The sequence below is a fragment of the Taudactylus pleione genome, unplaced genomic scaffold (genome assembly GCF_031769625.1).
Source record: "Taudactylus pleione unplaced genomic scaffold, aTauple2 ptg000471l, whole genome shotgun sequence".
In the NCBI taxonomy this organism is placed as follows: Eukaryota; Metazoa; Chordata; class Amphibia; order Anura; family Myobatrachidae; genus Taudactylus; species Taudactylus pleione.
This window is the reverse complement of record NW_028284873.1, coordinates 5,147,778-5,168,051: the sequence shown is the minus strand read 5'-3', so window position 1 is coordinate 5,168,051 and position 20,274 is coordinate 5,147,778. Positions and strand designations below refer to the sequence as shown.

Genomic DNA, 20,274 nt, shown 5'->3' with positions numbered 1-20,274 from the left:
GCTTGTGGTAGGGTCTTGTGGTAGGGTCTCGTGGCCGCAAGCCCCAGAGAGATTTCGGCTCTAACAGAGCCGGAATCTCTCCACTGATATCACGAGTGATGTCAGTGGGGCCGCCCCCAAATGGCTGGCGTTCTCATGGGAATGCCTCCATTTGGGCAGCCACCCCCAGCCCGCCCACCAAAGGGGGCGAGTTGTCACTCAACATCGACAGCTCGTCCCCTTTGGTGCGAGACCTGGAGCGACGGATTGCCCATCGCTAGCCGGGTCTCGTGCATTCGCACGACGGAGCCGGCTCTGTCGTGCGCATGCGCTGTGGGCCACCATCGACCCAGTTGCGAGCGCTCAGTGCTTGCAACCAGGTCTGAATCAGGCCCTGATTGTGATTGATGAAGGATGACGGAGGAGAGGATGTAGCCAAAGTGTGAGGGAAGGAGCAGGGTGATGAAGGCGAGGATATGGCTTGGTATGAGGGAAGGAGCAGGGTAATGGAGGAGAGGATGTGGCCAAAGTGCAAGGGACTGAGCAGGGTGATGGAGGAGAGGATGGGAGCAGCGTGTTAGGGAAGGAGGATGATGGAGGAGAGGATGTGGCCGGGGTGAGGGAAGTAGAAGGGTGAAGGAGGAGAGGATGAGGCTGTGGTGTGGGGGATGAGGATGATGGAAGAGAGGATGGAACCAGGATGTGAGGGAATGAACAGGGTGTTGAAGGAAAGGAGGTACCAGGGTGTGAGTGAAGGTGGATGATAGAGGAGAGGATGTGGCCAGAGTGTGAGGAAAGAACAGGGTTAAAGAAGAGATGATGAGGCTGTGGTGTGAGGGAAGAAGGAAGAGGGTGATGGATGAGAGGATATGGCTGGGGTGTGAGGGAAGAACGATGATGGAAGATAGGATATGGCCGGAGTATGAGGGAAGGTGCAGGGCTGGGTGATGGAGGAGATGATGTGGCTGGGCTTGTGAGGGCAGGAGGATTGTTATAGAGGAGAGGACAGAGCCAAAATGTGAGGGAAGGAGGATGATGGAGGACAGGATGGGTCTGGGGTGCTAGGGAAGTAGGATGATGGAGGGGAGGATGTGGCTGGGGTGTGATGGGAGGGTGAAAGACAGTGATAGAGGAGTGGATGTAGCTAGGGTGTGAGTTTAGGAGAAAGGTAATGGAGGAGAGAATGTGGCTGGGGTTGTGAGGGCAGGAGGAATGTGATGGAGGAGAGTATGGACCAGAGTGTGAGGGAAGGAGGATGATGGAAGATAGGATAGGGCTGGGGAAGGAGAGTTATGAAAGAGGTGATGTGGCTGGGTAATGAAGGAAGGAGGTTGATGGAGGAGAGGATGGAGCTGGGATGTAAGGGAAGGAGAGTGATGGAGGAGAGGATGTGGCTAGGGTGTGAGGTTAGGAGAAAGATGATGGAGGAGTGGGTGGAGATGGGGTGTGAGGTAAGTAGGAAGCTTATGGATGAGAAAATGTAGACAATGTGTGAGGGAAGAGGATGATCAGTAACTGATCAACCATTAGGCATGGGTAGGGGGTGGATTCCTGCACAGGTTGAGTTGAGATTGTCGTGTGTAACCAGTAATGTAAGTCTATATTAAATAAGATGTACATCAATTGTATACAAAATATAGGTCACTCATGGTGCTCCCCTAGAGTTAAAAACATTAATCCTATAGAAAAAGAAGAAAAAGTAACACTTTTGTGGGGGCACCATTAGACCTGGTTGAAAGATAACATTTAGTCTCTCATATTAAAATATATACAGCTCTCAAATTAATACCAGCTGTATAACAATTTACATCAGTTTTCTTTTGTTTTCTTTTGCATATGGAGCTTGTCGCATATGGAGCTTGTGGCATTGTTATCAAGCACCTCATCCATATACTCCTTCCATGCAAGTTCATGGGGGTCTTTTAAAACGGAACTAGAGGAGTAATCTCCATGTACAACACAGAGACCAGTCCCCTTGAATGTCTAAAAAAGGAGGGAACACTTGAGTGCAGTTAATATCATTAAGGTAACGAATCTACTTGTTAGCGAAAAGGAAAAAATGTGTGGCTTGCAGCATGGAGAAAAGCCCAGGTTATTAAAAAGAGGAACCACGGGACAAGGATGGCTCCAGGCTGAAGCATTTGACAGAGTTTTCCCAAACGTTCTTGGAGTGTGAGATAACCTGGTGGGAGCCTATGGATTTTGGTCTTAAATGGAGCCAGAGGAGGGGGATTATAGTGATATTTATGTGACTTTTTTGATACTGTTCTAAATCTTGAACTGAATTGTGCATGCATATATATATATATATATATATATATAAAGAAAAACAATCCTCCGGCACTCCTCCACACTGTGTCTCCAGACACAAGGTCAATTCTTGCTTCGGTGCCCTCCTTAGGAGGACAGCACCCCCAATGTTTTGGTGCAGTATATATATATATATATATATATATATGTGTATATATATACTTATGAGCCATTAGCACTTTATTTGTACCTGAAATACACACTTACAGTATTCATTACTCATCAGACTTGACATTAATATTTCCATTTATGGTTTATGTTCTATGAGAGCTGTATATATTTTAGAGATGTGCAGTTCGGTTTTTGCAAAATCCGAACACCCCCCAACTTAGGGGATCCAAGAGTTTCAGAGTCCCAGCTCAGGTCTTCCCGCCACACTCGGATCCCAGAATGAGGCAAAAAGTCATTTTCCCAAGATTCGTATCTCACACGTTTGGAGTTCGCAGGATAAGATCTTGCATGTTTTGGATTCCTCCTTCATGATTGGGCACCTTTTCACATTGGAGAGCGGAAGGAGAGGGTGTTGTATGGGGCTGGAGCCTATGTTAGCATTAGATCTGCGTTCAATATCTGCCATCAGTGCATCTGGTTTTAGACAATTAGTTAAGGTCATGTATCACCGCTACCATCTCGATTGCATTTTATCAGAACAGCAATAACAAAAAGTTATTATTTGCCTACAAAATGCCATTATACCGACTATTGACTTAACTACAGATATGTGGACAAGCATTAGTGGTCAAACTAAAGATTACATGACTGTGACAGCCCATTGGGTGGGTGTATCAGCTTCAGCAGCAGTATCTAATACACTAAACCAGCTCATTCCCAGACAGGCTACTCTCTGTATAACTGTCTTCACTAAGAGGCAAACCGGTGCCAATCTGTTGGAAAAACTGAGGAATTTGACAGCAAAATGGCTTACCTGGCCTTGACACTCCTCAGGATTTGTAATTTCTGAGAATGCAAGTAACATTGTATAAGCAATACAAGTGGGTGAATTTAAACACATACCATGTTTGACGCACACAATAAACTTGGTGGTTCAGAATTTCTTAGAAAATGACAGGAGCATGCAGGAGCTGTTGATCGTTGGCCAAAAAATTTCTTGACATTTTTCCCATTTAGCAACCGCATGTAGAAGATTGCAGTGGCTTCAAGAAAAGTTAAATTTGTCTTGCCACCAACTGAATCAGGAGTTAGTAACCAGGTGGAGTTCCACCCTCTATATGCTTCAGGCAGTGGAGGAACAACAAGTCATTCAAGCGTTCCATTTGAAATTGTAACCAATGGAGTGAGTTCAGACATTGTCAGCCTCAGTCAGGCGATTCCCTTAATTAAACTACTGAAAAAGCAGCTAGAGAAGGAAGAGATGAAACAAAGTGATTCTGCTAAAAATAGGACTAGTACATCAAGTTCTATTTTCACTTTGCCAGGACACAAGAGCTAGCTACATCTTGATATTGGATCATTACATTTTGACAACAATGCTCGGTCCTAAGTTTAAATCCTATGCAACATTTGTCTTTCCAATGACCTCAGAAGAGATGCAAAGAGCTCCATGCGACCAGTTGTCAGCTCCAGTGGCACATGAACATGACATGAACTTTTCCAAGAGACCCATTGGTGACGATGTTCAGTCAACTCAGTGCACCAGAATGAAATAACATTATGACATCTGTTTAGGCTTCAAAGAATTGCTCCGCATTATTGACAAATATGCTGTGACTCAATCTGATACAATAAGCTTCAATAGAATGGTGGAGGATTATTTTAATGACAATTATTTTAATGACAAATTGACAATGTATAAGTTAGCATGTCACACAGTCCCTTGAATACTGGAAGGAAAATAAGGCAATTTGGAGCCCCTTGTACAAACTCACTTTGGTGTACTTAAGCTGCCTACCCTCAAGTGTGTACTCAGGAAAAGTTTTTAGCACAGCAGGGAACCTTGTTAGAGATCTGCATAGGAAACTACGTCCAAAAAATGAGGAAGACCTGTGCCACCATGTACAACAAACAGAAACTTTTCTGCAATGGTGGATTCTAGTGGGGATGAGCTAATATTGTTTGATGAGATTGATGATATTAACAACAGTGACGAGGGTGGTAATGATGAGGATGATGATGATGTTCCAAATGTGACTATGAATAACAACACTGTTAGCTGCCATAAACCATTAGTAGCTTAGTTTAACCAAACCACAACTATGTGGTCTTTTGTGGGGGCCCAAACAAACCAAGCACTTAAGCCACAAAAGTGGCAGTTCCTGTCACTGAAGTGCTTGATTTGTTAAACTGTGCTTTTTTAATATACAACATTACCGAGGACAATTCCATTTTTCTTTTCTTTCATTGTACTTTACTGGGCTGTACTTAACTAGGGCATTGTTGACAGTCTTTTGGTTTGTAAGACCTAGGTCTCTTTCTCTATAGTTATTATTTATAATTATAACTGCTTCTCCATTCTCAATGGTGCACCATGCCACTAGTCAAATCAATCAAATCAAACCATCAATTACATGCTTCACCTGGCTTCCACTACATAATATTAAAATACTCTACTTCCATTTACCTGTACTGGCCTCGGGCCTCTGACCTGGATCTTGATTAATGAAAACATTCTGAGTCATATAGTTTATTAAACTGTCATCATGTCTGCTGCTGCTGTGCCATATTTCATAGATGTGCTATAGTCTTTTAAAGTAACTACCGTGTGTTTGTGCATCTGATCTGTTTCTTTGTTTAGCCAGCCAGCTTGCTGCAGTTTTTGACCAATATTTGTGAACAATATTGTGAGTTGTAAGGTCATCAAACTTGACTGGAAATACTGGAAATTAATGTTATTCATGTTAATAATATTGTAGGAACAAAAATATGTTCAAATTACATGATTTTAGCTGTTTTTATTAATAAAAAAAAATCTAGATCCATAACTAAAACACTTCAGGGTGGTTTTGGCTAAACCAAAGAGATGGGAACCGCAGGGTTTTTCAAGTTCATTCCCACCACTAAAGCATTTATTGGCTAAGAGAGCAGGGGGCTTGCTTTTCTCAGCCAATGGACGTCAGCACATACATTTTTTTAGGGAATGTCATGGCTGACTCATCATTTGTTTTCTAATTTTACCAAGACCATGAATTTCTACATGGGCCAAGGAGGATCTGATCCAAGAGGTGGGTGTTACAGTCTCCTAGGAGTCACCGTGTAAGACCCCTAGAATCACACTGGCGAGTTCTTCTGCCAGTAACAGCCACCCGCTGTCCCCTTAGAGCTATAAATGTTCTTAGGTGGTCACCTGGTCTTAAATTTGGGATAGTAGGGGCTTACATGGCTATCCTGAGGGCCACTGGTTATGTGGCTGATGTTGGTACTGACTATGGATATGGCTCAAGTGGTCTTGGTGTTGAACTACTGTAGGTACAGCTTTGAGTGCTGAGGTGTGGATGTGAGAGCTGTGTTGCATCTTAGAGAGCCAATGTGTGGCTTTTGGAGCTGGTGCAGCCTTGTGGACCGAGATGTAACTTAGGCTACAAGGAAGAACCTTGAGGGTTGAGGTGCAGCCTTGAGGGCCGAGATGTTACTTAGGCTGCAAGGAAGGACCTTGAGGGTCGAGGTGTGGCCTTGAGGCCTGAGGTGTGGTCTAGAGGGCTGAGATGTTACTGCTGTGGGATGCAACCTTGAGGGTCGAGGTGTGGCATTGAGGGCTGGGTTGTGACTTCAGCAGCAAGGTGCAGTCTTGAGGGCTGAGATGTTACTTAGGCTGTGGGTTGCGAAATTGATGGTTGAGGTGCGACCTTGAGGGTCAAGGTGAGGACTTGGGAGCCGGGATGCAACTTCGGCAGTAAGGTGCAGCCTTGAGGGCCAAGGCAATCCAAGCAGCACGGATATCACTAGAAGGAGTAGCTGCATGAGCGGCAAGGCCACAGGCACAGATTGGACAAGAGAATACAGCTGCTCGTTGCACTGCCAGACTCTGGATGGTATAGTGAGAGTTGTGGGTAAGAGTAACAATGATGCAGAGGAAGAGCATGGGAACAGGCACAGACAGGCATGAACACGACTGGCAAAAACCGGATGAATATGTACAGACATGTTATAGGCGGCAAGATGGCACTGAACCAGTAGGGCTATAAAAGGTAAGAGACCAATAGCGGATAGACCACAGATGAGAAGTAACACGTCAGCCAGTATTCCCAGGATCACGTGCGGCGGACTGGCGGCTGAGTCTCCTAGCAACTGTAGGTGTTGTCCCAGTATGGCATCTACATTGCCCAGCAACAGAGGGAACGGTCTGAATGTGCAGCCAGAGAATAAGACACCCCAGAAGAGGAGCGACAACCCAGGCACGAGGTTGTAACAAGACACGCTGGTGACTTGTGACAGTGGGTGAGTATGTTTCTTCTTTACAGCTATCAGGGAACTTACTGGACAAGGGGACAGACCAGCGCAAGGGACAAGGTAAGGTGTTGTGTGAGTGAGTGTATGTGTAATAAAATAATATAACCTACAGTGTGTATCTCTTAGAATTATTTTAATATTTCTTTTGCGGGAGGACTAGAGGTACCAGCGGGCCCTTAATGCCCCACATGCTGGTATTTGTGGTTCTCCAAGTACCTAGACCTCCTGTAAAGGACAATATTAGTTTATATCTATTATTTTACATAATTAGCCCCGCATTCCCCCGCCAGGGTGTTGGGGGATAACCCAGGCTAGAGCCTTTGCCTTGGGTGACTAGTGTGGGATGATAAATGCTTTGGCCGGGAGACCCCGTGAAGCGTGTCCCCCAGCTGCAGCATTAAACCCCTGCTAGTTACAGCCCAATGCTGGTTGTTGATATGAGGGTCCCCTACTCATTTTGTCCACTGCATTTCCAAGACCAGGACTGGCCCAAAGGGCCTACTGCTGGTTGATGGAAATACGGGGGACCCCTCTGTCTTTTTACCCCCGTATTTTCACAACCAGGACTGGCTCACACAGCCTGATGCTAGTTGTGCTTATGAGGGGGGGAGGGTATTTTTTTTACACTCTCCTACACTTTAAACACACAGAAGTCTGCATGGATCTCACTGATCTGTGCAGGATTCTGCTATACACGCTGCTGCTCAGGCGAAACTTCCTAGCCTGAAGCAGGTCTATTATTTTGCGAGTATTTTAAACTAGTTTTGTGCGAGTTTTAAACTTTCACCTTTATACATTGTGTGAGTTCTATGTTTTCTAGGGGCAAACATCCTGGATGCGACTTTGGACGAGATGAGAAGGGTTGAGTTTCACGCGAATTGACACCTTCTCGCACTCTATTACATACTGCAAAAGCAAACTCAACTGTTTCTTGCCGCCAACTCACAACTTTTTCAAAGTTGCACTCTGTTGCATTTCCCAATATATTTGTACTGTTAAAATATAGGAGTAAAGTAAGCTGTAGGTGTCATTTTGTTGTTCACTCTCAGGCCTAAAGTGAGAAATGCTGTTTTTCCCTGTTTAATAAGCCCCTATCCCAACAACAGCTATTGCCAGTGATAGCCTTTGCTGAATAACTCAAGTGGTAGCTTCCCTATGCAAAGCATGGATAAGCCTTTTTAACAAGGACTGCGGACGTACAAGTACATTTGCTATACTCTGATTACTATAGCCATCTCATGATAACAGAGAACCAATATCTGAAAAAAAATTTAATTAAAGCAATTGTTTTTTTCATTTTGTTTGATTCAATTAATTAAAAAATGTTTTTGAAACTGCAACTGGATTTCCAGCCATAAAAGTCATAAGGAGTATATTTACAAAAGTGCAGGTTTTTATAGAAGCGGACGGGTTGCCAATACTAATCAATCAGATTCTAGCTAGTATCTTCTAGAAGGCACAAGTTAAATGATAAGTAAAATCTGTTAGGTTGCTTTGGGCAACACCTCCATTTCTATAAACCTGTAGGGGCCATACATGCTAGTGTGGCCAGCATCCAGAAGGGGTAACCATTAGAGAGTGCATGGTCTGGGCCCCTTTAAATATATATATACTAGAATGCTAGTGCATGCATGATAATATACCAGATTAATAACAGCAATGCATTGTAGAAAATATACCATAGTCCTGTGAATGTAATATGTGTAAAATATATAATTCAAATGCACAGTGTTGAACCTGATCCCTATAGGAGGGGTGGGCCCTCAGACAATGGGGCCCACCGGGGGTTTCCCCTGTACCCCTGTGGGCCAGTCCAACCCTGAATATACCCCTTATGGCGCATACACATGGGACGATCGTCAACAATAACGATATCGTTGAACAATCTCCCAGGTGTGTTGGATGATCGATATTGATCTTCCACACCACCAATCCACCAACGACGGCTAGCAATCCTCAATCAGCGATCGTGGTCCCTATAGTAACCTCGTCGGTATCAATCAGGTTGGCCTGCATGCACGGTCGATAGACGATATCTTTATTGTCCATTCGTGCCCGCGCGTTGCAGGTCATTGGTTGGTTGGAGGCACTGAAAATGCACGATATGAACGATATGAGTCTTCTTACTGTTTCCAGTTAGTATATGGGAGCTGAGTATCACTCAGTTTCCCTAGCGATATTAGATAAGTAACTCTACTCAAATAGGCATGCCAGCCACTATTTTCATATGCAGAATTCTCTCTGCTTGTTTCTCCCTCCTTCTCTCTCTCTCTCTCTCTCTCTCTCTCTCTCTCTCTCTCTCTCCATTTGTGTAACCCAGGTTACGGGTTAGACAAAATATACTGAATTAATAGGAAAGTATATATGGGTGTATATTTCATATCTTTACACTTGAGGGAATTTAACTAGTTAAAATTGATAAAAGTATGTTGCATATATTAGTAAACATGTATGTGTTGCTACAAATATGTAAAAAACAAAACAAATATGTAAACCATATATATGATTTAATTCATGTATAATAGGTATATGTGATTCATGTATTTATATATGGGTTGATGCGGTACTTTTTTCTGTGGTGAGGATGTGCTCCAGTGTGTGGGATGTACATCCACTGTGGAGGAAGGAGGTGGAGTGATACCGCTGGGAGTAAGTTGGTTCCTGTCAGAGAGAGTCAGCACAGCTGACAGAGTCTGCAGATCTCTCCCTACAGTGTCACCCCCCTGTGTCCCGACCTGTTGCGGGTGCAGGGGGGTGGAGTCAGAGAAGGAGCAGGGAAGCTGGTGGGAGAAGTGGTACTCGCCCTGCCCTGCCCAGAGAGGCGATTGCGGTGGCCAACAGCTGTGGGGGAGTTGAGGTGGAAACTGACGGTGACAAGAGGTGCCCCACTGACATTGACGGTGGAGTTGCAGCACATCTTCACTGCTAAGAGGCAGCGTTCCAGGAGAGGGGGCGCACCTGCTGTTTAGGAGGTGAGCAGGCAGCAGTTGAGGTCAGCAGCAGCTGAGATGAGTCAGTCAGCTGAGGGGGCTCAGCTGTAACAGGAGACAATGCAGCACCTAAGGGGCCAGACTATTCAGCCGCCCGGGAGGAGACAGCTACATTTAGCAAAATTCAAGGGTCTGTCAGCTGAGCAGAGTCCGGATAGCAGAAGCCCCCCTACTATAGGAGGTGGTGAGCACTCACATAGCACCAATGGCAGACATAGGTGATATATCATTCACCTACTGTATATATTTTCACTATAGCTGTCAGTTAGATAGGAGAACAGGCAGTGAGTGATCGGAACACAATATTACACTCAGCACTTCCAAGAAATCTCCAGTTTGAGAGGAGAGCTGGGGGAGCATATTAGGAGTATTAATTGTGCCAGAGGATTACATATATTGAAATATATCCTCCCCTCACTGAGGTATCATCTATATAACGACTTTATGTGAGGTACAGTAATTCTGTGACAGGCCTTCAGGTATTCTGTCATTGAAAAAACTGCTAATACCAGGCATTAAAGCAATTCAACTTTAAACTTTGCAGCATCTCCAACTAGAAATACTGACAATTACAGGATATACACTTTTGTTGGGATAAATAAGTATATTACTACAGTTGCAGATAGAGTATAGAGGATGTCAGAGCCACAGGTCAGCGCATAAGGTTACTCTATAGCTACTTCCTCTGCTGCCTTTATGAAACGTCATTATTACTCTGATCCAACTACTTTACTGTATGAGACTATTCACACAAGTGAACATTGATAACTGTATATGACTGTAATATTTCCAGGGATGTCGGATTCGCTGTAAGATTCTAGATTCCTGCATAGTTTAGTCTATTTACGGATCAATATATCTCTATATAGATTTTTCTGTTGCTGTATAAATGTATTGTTCATTTAAAATGTATGAATATATAAACATGTATAACTATGTATTTCAAAGTTAAGGTATATAGCAAACATTTGTTATTGCCTAGGCATTACTTACTCATATAAAGATAAATGAATTATAATCGAAGTGTGTTACTTAGCTGGAAGAGCACCGAGAGTTATTGGTGAACGCCAAACCTAAGAGGGACAGGATTTGAACAGGACTACTATTAAAATTTATTTACTGGGTTATCTACCCCAAATTACTTAATTCCTATTAACATTTGGGTTTTCCCAAGTAGGCCCAGACTGACTACTAATACTTTGGTGGAGGCACTGATAAAAGGATGTACACCACTTAGAGGAATGAGAAGACTGGGTATATTGGATAACAAGGGCGTTGGTAACCTGGTGATCTAGAGAGGGTAAAAGTGGGGTTACATTTGCATTTCAGTAAAATGTTGCTGTGCTCTTTTCCTTCCTCCTGATTCCCCAAATGCTTATGAACTTGATGACAAATGACTGCTTTTAATCTTTTTTTTTAATAAAGTAGATATGCACATATTACAAGCATTGACAAGTACAATCATTTTATGCTTAGCTCCAAATGATTAAAAATAAATAGTTATCTTGGAACAAAGATACACTAAATAATATTTCACAGCCACAAATCATTTGTGTATTTCTCCCACTCACGATTTTGCTCTCTGTGTATCAATGCTTTCTTTTTCTTTTCCTTCTATCACTCTTTCCCACGCTCTGCTTTTCCTCCCTACCCTCACATCTGTTCCTAATCTCTTCTCTCATGTTCTTCTTTCTTTTTTCCTCCTCTACTCCCTATGCTCTTCTTTTTGCCTCCAAGGCCCATCAAAAGCTGATTTAATATGTGTAGCCAGCTCTTAAACCCTGTATCCAATATGTCTGAGGTTCCCTAGGTTTAACCTTTGCGTTGCAGGCACTTCCAGATTTTAACCTTCTATAATTCTGTCTATGTAAATGTAATATATTAATTCTCCCATTGTAGTATTGACATTACAGTTAATGAAGGTGCTATGGGCCAGATTCAATTAGCCGCAAGCTACAGCTGGCACATTGACCTATTAACGAATACTAGCCCATTATGGGTGCTGCACGTATTTTGGTCCACTATTGTAACTGCATGCATATTGGCCCATGTTGGTCCATTAGGGGCGTAACTAGGGTGGAGCAACAGCACAGGGCACTGCTCGGGCATGTCAACTTTCTTTTTATAATCATTCTCACTTGTAGCTTCCTTCTCTTTTATCCCCGGCATGTACCGGCTGCAACTATCTCCTCCCTGGCCAATTCCCCCTCCATCTGGCCACCTTCCCCAATACCTTCAGTTACATCCTCTTTTATTTAGCACACACATTTCAAGATACTGTCATACCCTGGACTCAAACCTATAACATTTCACATGGCAGTCAGACACCTTATACATGGTGCTATCTGCCCACCAATTTCTGCTAGCAGCCCTGGACACGGTCACCGATTCCCAACCCAGGTGTTACCAGCACACAGGGCCGGCCCTAGCCCAAATTTTTTGGTAAGCAAGTATATTTTCTGGTGCCCCCCTATGCAGTGCCCCTTTTACAGTGCCACCGGTAGTGGTCCCCCCTGTGCAGTGCCCCTTGTGCCCCCAGTAGTATTCCCCTTATATAGTGCCCCCAGTAGTAGTCCCACTATGCAGTGCCCCCAGTAGTGGTACCCCCTATGCAGTGCCCCTTTTACAGTGCCCCCAGTAGTGGTCCCCCCTGTGCAGTGCCCCTTGTGCCCCCAGTAGTATTCCCCTTATATAGTGCCCCAGTAGTACCCCCCTATGCAGTGCCCCCAGTAGTGGTACCCACTATGCAGTGCCCTTTATATAGTGCCCCCAGTAGTGGTCCCCCCCCTTGTAGTGCCCCTAGTAGTAATCCCCCCTTGTAGTGCCCCCAGTAGTAATCCCCCCCTTGTAGTGCCCCCAGTAGTATTCCCCCCCTGTAGTGCCCCCAGTAGTATTACCCCCTGTAGTGTCCCCAGTAGTATTACCCCCTGTAGTGTCCCCAGTAGTATTATCCCCTGTAGTGCCCCCAGTAGTAGTGCCCCCAGTAGTATTACCCCCTGTAGTGTCCCCAGTAGTATTACCCCCCTTGTAGTGCTCCCAGTAGTAATCCCCCCTTGTAGTGCCCCGAGTAGTATTCCCCCCTGTAGTGCCTCAGTAGTATTACCCCCTGTAGTGTCCCCAGTAGTATTACCCCCTGTAGTGCCCCAGTACTATTACCCCCTGTAGTGCCCCCAGTAGTAATACCCCCTGTAGTGTCCCCAGTAGTATTACCCCTGTAGTATCCCCAGTAGTATTCCCCCCATAGTTATCCCCCCTTGAAGTGCCCCTAGTAGTATTACCCCCTGTAGTGTCCCCAGTAGTATTCCCCCCTAGTAATTCCCCCTTGTAGTGCCCCCCAGTAGTATTACCTCCTGTAGTGTCCCCAGTAGTATTCCCCCCCTAGTAATCCCCCCTTGTAGCGCCCCCCAGTAGTATTACCCCCTGTAGTGTCATAAGTAGTATTCCCCCCCTAGTAATCCCCCTTGTAGCGCCCCCCAGTAGTATTACCCCCTGTAGTGTCATAAGTAGTATTCCCCCCTAGTAATCCCCCCTTGTAGCGCCCCCCAGTAGTATTACCCCCGTAGTGTCATAAGTAGTGTTCCCCCCCTAGTAATCCCCCTTGTAGCGCCCCAGTAGTATTACCCCCTGTAGTGTCATAAGTAGTATTCCCCCCCTAGTAATCCCCCCTTGTAGCGCCCACCAGTAGTATTACCCCCTGTAGTGTCATAAGTAGTATTCCCCCCTAGTAATCCCCCCTTGTAGCGCCCCCCAGTAGTATTACCCCCGTAGTGTCATAAGTAGTGTTCCCCCCCTAGTAATCCCCCTTGTAGCGCCCCCAGTAGTATTACCCCCTGTAGTGTCATAAGTAGTATTCCCCCCTAGTAATCCCCCCTTGTAGTGCCCCTGCAGTAGAGACGTAATGAAAATGAAAAAAAAAACACTTACCTGAAACCCGCTCCTGGTCCTGGTCCCGCCGCCGATACCAGCTCCTCCGTCCGCCGCTTTGCATTATGGGAGTGACGTCACGTCATGACGTCACTCCCATTACCCACTGCGGAAGCTGGAAGATGTCCAGCTCTGGCAGTGGGAGCAGCAGCCGATGAGAGTCTGTCTGACTCTCATCAGCTGCTAAAGCAAACACACAGCTGCCGGCGCCGGCGGCTGTGTGTTTGTGCTTTGTAGCGCTGACCGAACTCCGTCCGGTCAGTGCTACACACACGGTGCAGCTGTGTCACAGAGACACAGTCTGCACCGCGGCCCACATGGTACGCAGCTGAGGTGCCCTTCACTATGTGGCGCCTTACGCAGCTGCGTAAGAAGCGTAACAGGAGAACCGGCCCTGCCAGCACATCACAAGTACCTTTGCCTGTGAGTTCAGCTGCCAGAGCAGGTTATACAGTATATAGAAAACTCCCTGCCATAGATATTTGCTGCATATATACTACAAGTATCGCTCTTTCTACACCTTCAATCTGTGATCTACACTGCCGGCTCCAGACTTGTGCACGGCTGTTCTAATGGACAAATCCTGCTGCAGGTGCAGCTTTACCAGCCCTCTCCTACATCTAGAGCTGGTCAGTTATTCTACATAATTATTGTGTCTCATCACTGCAGCCATTGGATTCACACTGTATTTAGCAGTGACACCTGGATAACAGTGGTACAACAGGATCGGTACCCCCTCATCATCATACAGGACAAATTAGATCTGTCATCCACTTCCCCATGAGGCCACAACCCCTTTTTCGGACAGGCAACTTATGTCCCTATTTGAATAATAGGAGGGGGGTGCCAATGCTCTTTCTGGCCCAGAGCACCAAAAAGTCTAGTTACGGCTCTGTGTTCCATTACAGTAGCTGTGCATATATTGCAACTTTTCTAACCTCTATATCACCAAGGTACTGCTTGCCCAAGAAACATAGGGCCTGATTCAGACCCACTCGCGAGCTGCTGTCCGCTTGCAAGTGGGTCGATGTTCTGCACTGAGCATGCACACGACGGAGGGAGCTCCGTCGTGCGCATGCGCCAGACGCGACGAGCGAAGGACTTTCCTTCGCTCGTTGTGTCTGATCAAAGGGGGCGTGCTGTCGATGTTGATTGACAGCACGCCCCCTTTGGTGGGCGTGCCGGGGGCATGCCTCCCTGACTGGGGCATTCCTAAGGGAACGCCTACCGTCAGAAGCCGGCCCACTGACATCACTAGTGATGTCAGTGGGAGTGATTTTGGCTCTGATAGAGCCAAAATCACTCCGGGCCTTGCGGTTGAAAACCTCAACCGCAGGCTCCGGCACGCAGTTTCGATGGTCGCGATGGTCAAGACCATCGCGGCCATCAAACTGCACGCTCGTATAGGCTGTGGGTGGTGACCCACAGCTATACGAGCGTCCAGGAGGACGCTCCATAGTTATGGAGGACGGCCCTCATTCAGAGCGTGCACTCTGCTCAGAGCGTACGGCTCTGAATGAGGGCCATTGCCCCTCATATCTTGTGTATGTTTTCCAATATATTATATATAATACAATGAAACAAAAGTATTCTTATAAATTACCAACATTTGTACCAGGCCCTACAGCAGTAAGTAGTAGTTACTTAAAATACTCTAACTTTATTTTATGACTAAAGTGATACCAATTATGCTTTAACACCAAATAATATATAAAAACTGCAATGCAACCGCGACACCATAGTCTCTCTGAATGTTATGAATATTAAAAAATATTCCTTCAGGACATCACAAATGAATGCACTTCTTTTTTCACAGGGCAGATGCTTCGTATAGAAACCTATTGTTTGTCAGGTATTAAATCAGAGGAGCAAGTGCAGAGTTGAAGGTGCCCAAGTCAGTGAGTACTGTATTGCTTTAATACCCAACATACAAATAAATGTTTGCTTCAAATCAATAATTAACAAAGACAAGGATTATCAGTCATTGTCTTCTTTAGGATATCTTGGGATCAAGTCTGAATCTCCTCATGTATCTATATTAGAGATGAACGAACAACCACGTATTTTGGTTTCCATACTGTACCATCAGCATGCTTTGCTGCTGGTTTTGGATTTTATGCAAAACTAAATAAAAAAAAATTGTAAATGGTAAAATGAGATTCCACTTCCAACATTAGTATTTATATTGCTAGCATTCATTTCTAGTATACTTTGTAAGGACCACCTCACAATTAGCCACATTATGAGTGGTAGTGAATAGGCTGCTTGAAATAACCAAATATTCAATAGATATGTGTAAAACCTCCATGAAAACTGAGCTTGTTCTCTTTATTAGACACAATGATCTGGTATTTTTTCCTTTAGACCAAATATCTAGCCTTAAGGCAGTATTATGTATTTCAGCTACTAGGAGATTAAACCTGTCAGAATAGTTACTTTTGGTCCCTTGTTAATTATAATCAGCATATATTATAATTTTCTTACTAGGACACTGGGTCTGATAAGATCCCGTGCTGGAGTAGAGTAGGCGCCCATCAATGAGACTGATTTCAGAGGACTGACATAAATAATTTAAACTATAGATTCCATAATGGGATTCACCCAGAAAGCTTCATAAATAGATAATTATGCAGATAGATGGATGTTGCTTTTGAGCATGTTTTCCCATTGGTTTAATATCCCAATAATTGGCACAGCAATTAGAATGGATGCAATTCCAACCCAGTTATTAAGCAGATCATAGCTAAGCTATAACCTACCTATACCATGGAAGCCATGGACCACCCATTTTAATATTCCTTCAGCATTCATACATAATGTAATCTGTTATTACACATGTTTTATATTGCTGGATGTTAATCTGTTTATGTTACATATCTGTATTGCTAGTTCTCTAATTCTTTTGCTTTTTGGGTCACTATTATAATGTCTACTTTTCTCTGAACTAAAATTTTTCTTTAAAAAAAAAAGTTTATTTGCTGTAAAGTTTATAAAACTTCAAACTTATAAAATTGGTGACTGCCAAAATTGATACTAATACATTATACATGTAATTTCAAAATGAAACAGGAAAGTAGTCATATCTAGAATAAAAAGGTTCAGGAACTGAAAATTGTGCTCATAGCCTTATTTGGGAGTCTATTTATTAATGATCACATTTGCGATGCAATCTGGGCATGATATTAGCGCCCATGATCGAATTGCAGGATGCTATCATACCGCTGAGATGTAACAAGATGCACACACAGGAACAGAGGCTCCATAAGAAGCCCGTCCCTGTGAAGTGACCATGTCAGCGGTCTCTTCACTTCTGTGCCAGGACTCCTGCACATGCCTCGTCTACTGACCACACATGCGCGGCCATTGTCGGGGGAGAGCTCCTAGGGAACTTCTCTCCGGCTAGTTATGCAATGTGTAGCCCATAGGCTACAATGGGCTACTGCCATCTTCAGATGGTGTTAGCTGCAGGGGCCAATCCCTGGAAAGAATTGTATTCCTGAAGTTGGTAAATATGACAGAATCGCATCCCCTATAGAAACCTATAGGGGTGTGGCTGCCGGCAGGAATGTCGGGATTGCAGCAGGTATCGGAGATACAGGGGATACTACATGTTTGTGGTTACCCCCCGAAAACACATGTTTAGTAAGCCAACAAATATTTATTGATAAATTGGCCCCTTGGACTCAAATGGTTGCTGCTAATATGTAGTACTCTCACTGTTTACTGATCTCTGTTTTCTTACTGACATGGGCAATTTGTAGTGACTGTCATTAAATGTACTACCAAATGAATGATAATAACTACTGCCTAATAATAAAGGAGCCTTAAAGAATAGTGGTGGATTAAGACTATATTGAATCCTGAGTTGCAAATAAAATGTATGGCTCCACTCTGTACATACAATAATATGGAATTTGACAACCATCACAGTAAGCCTAAAAACCCTCTCCATTTATAATAGTAGTCATTATTGAAAACACTGCATATACATCTAAAGTACACTTGAATGTGTAACACTGTAAATAAGAAGCTTTCCAGAGTTGCCCTAAGACTGTTTGATAGGCCCCAGGATAGGAGAGGTATGGTAGTGGTATGTAATGTGTGATATGAAACATGATTGATACAGAATCTTTGCCCTGAAGAGAAAACCAATCACTTTATGCACCGTTCATTAGCCACAACTTTTCTTTCCAGTATAAAACTTTGATGTACTTTTCTTAAACCCTCTTTAATGTGCCCAATTCCTTTAAAATTTCTAATTATGCTTATTTTTCCTAAATCTCTACATCCGTTTCCTAATCCTTTTTACTTCATCACCCTACCTTTCCAATTTCAATTAATAAGTAGAATTATCATATAAAGTTTTTCCATTAGGTCTAATTACCCACTGGAATAAAAATATACACTTTTACTAAAGCTTGTAAATGTTTATAGGGTTGGAAGCCATTGGTTCCACTGACCGCAGTCCCAGTAATTTTTGTGCTTGAGGGTGAGAGCTTTCGCAATGTAGTGCTATTTTTTTGGATGCTGCACTCTCCATGCACAGCATGTTGAGCACAATCTCACATGCAGTGTTACTGTCATTTAATGCACCATGAATGGGTTACCAGTCTTGCAGAACATACATATTACTAAAGCAGTTCCAGTACAGCAGGTGGTAATTACTAACATTAATACAAGTTTTTTTGGGTTGTTCTCCTATTCACTAACATGTAAAAGATCTATGTACATCTATGAAAAACTAAATAAAGTTTTATTAAACTCCCCCAGTTAAGAGCTGCTCCTTAGTTACTCCTCTGACACCACAGACCTATCTAATTGGTATAATCTACTTTATGATGTGCAGAATTACTTATATCCACACAAACCGAATTTTAAATGTATCTTGACTATCTCTCTAGTATTTGGCTGAGCTGCCTCCATCCAGATATAATAATCATTTTGACATCTGGAACAATTATTTGCCAAAGTCTCTTTCCCAGTCTGCACTGAGACAGATAAGAGCCATGGAGAGTAGGAGGAGCAGGACGAAGATGTACTAAACTTCTGCAGGCTGAATGTAAATGGAGTAACAGGCTATCGTAAGCTGGGTCAGTTAATGTAGCAAAGGCTTATAATTACATTATAATGATAGACATGTAACTTTTTTTTAGAGAAGGAGATAAGATGCAGTGGAGGTATTTGAAATCCAAGCTGCCTGGATGCTAGTGCTGAGAATGCCGGTGCCAGAATCTCGACACCTGTCAGAATCCTGGTGCCGGCATCCCAACGGTAAGTAGTGGGGTTAGGGTGAAGGTTAGGGTTAGGCACTAGAGGAAGGGTTAGGGGTAGGAACTAGGGGAAGGGTTAGGTACTAGGGAGGGAGGTTTAGGTTTAGGCACTAGGGGGGCGGTTAGGTTTACAGTGCGGAGAGAGAGGGTTAGGTTAGGATTAGGCTACTTACCGACAGGTGTTGGTATCCTAACCCTGTCGGGATCCTGAGAGCCGGCATCCCTTACCCACCCAGATGCAGTATAATGAGTTCTTTCAAGTCATTTTTAATTTATAAAGCAATTCACGGAACAAATGTTTTCAAGTTTTATTTTTTTTTTACATTATTAAACATGTAAATAAGTATTTGTTACAATTTATTATTAGAGCCATACAGACCACTGAAGTCTGCGTGTTATAAAACTACCATAGTACAAATGTCCTGGCACACAAACAGTCATGAATATTATGGCAGCAGGGATGGTGTAGTCATTAGCATTACTGTTTCACAGACCTGAGGTCATTAGCTTGATTCCTGGTCATGGAACATATGTATGGAGTTTATATTGTTTTTCCATATTTCCTCTAGGTGCTCTGGTTTCCTCCCACACTTCAAAAACATACTGGTAGGATAACTGAGTGCTCATAAAAAAATTAACCCTAGTGTATATATGTGTGTAGTGTACATGTGATAGGGAAAATAGATTGCAAGCTCCACTGGAAATAACCCCTATTCTACAAAGAATCTAAACAAAAAACAAACCCTATGGATTCTGGACAATGTCTTTGCAAAAAAAAAATGTCCATTTGATTTGTTAATAAAAATTGCTGATTTATATGGTATAAAAAGCATCTCTTTTCCAGGTCAATAACTACGTCATTAAGGAGGAAAAAAAATCATCATAGAACAAGAAATAAAAGAAAACAAAGGATATATAGAAATAATTGCAAAGGTTGGAGGAGATGCCTTCATACACTCTAGGTTAGTAGTGCCTGGAAGAAGGCCAGAGGGACAGCGTCATGGTGAAGCTGGGAATTAGAGCCGAGCCGAAGAAGACCATTTGCCATGGCTATTATTTGGGGACTGTTGACTTTGGCATTCACCATGACTGCAGCAAGGACTTCAGGTTTCAAAAGACTAAGAAATTCTAAACAGAGTTCAGAAGGTGAGAAATCAATAACTTTTTCAACTTGAGGATCTCAAAATGTAAAGAGTATTTCTGTATATAAAAGGGCTAAAGAAGGCTACACCTGTGGAAAGCCAAATTGATCTTGTCATTCACAGGCTGAATGGACCTTTACTTTCTTTTTCCTGACATACAATAACCCTACAAACATGCCAACAAGGTTTTCCATTGTGTCCAATCAAGTTTCAACCACACAGATTTATATCGTAGGAAGATTCATTCTGGGTCCC

The 20,274-nt window shown here is 43.5% G+C and overlaps 1 protein-coding gene across 1 annotated transcript in view; it reads left to right on the top strand.

Annotated features, from left to right (window-relative positions):
- The window catches only part of ADAMTS10 (ADAM metallopeptidase with thrombospondin type 1 motif 10), a 175,987-nt gene that overhangs the window by 38,786 nt on the left and 116,927 nt on the right, over positions 1–20,274 (top strand). Inside the window, exons 2-3 of the mRNA XM_088448917.1 lie at positions 15,424–15,505; positions 19,722–20,023. Of these exons, the coding sequence (XP_088305043.1) occupies positions 19,924–20,023 (100 nt within the window). The 5' untranslated portion in view covers positions 15,424–15,505; positions 19,722–19,923. The remainder of the gene's footprint in view (positions 1–15,423; positions 15,506–19,721; positions 20,024–20,274) is intronic.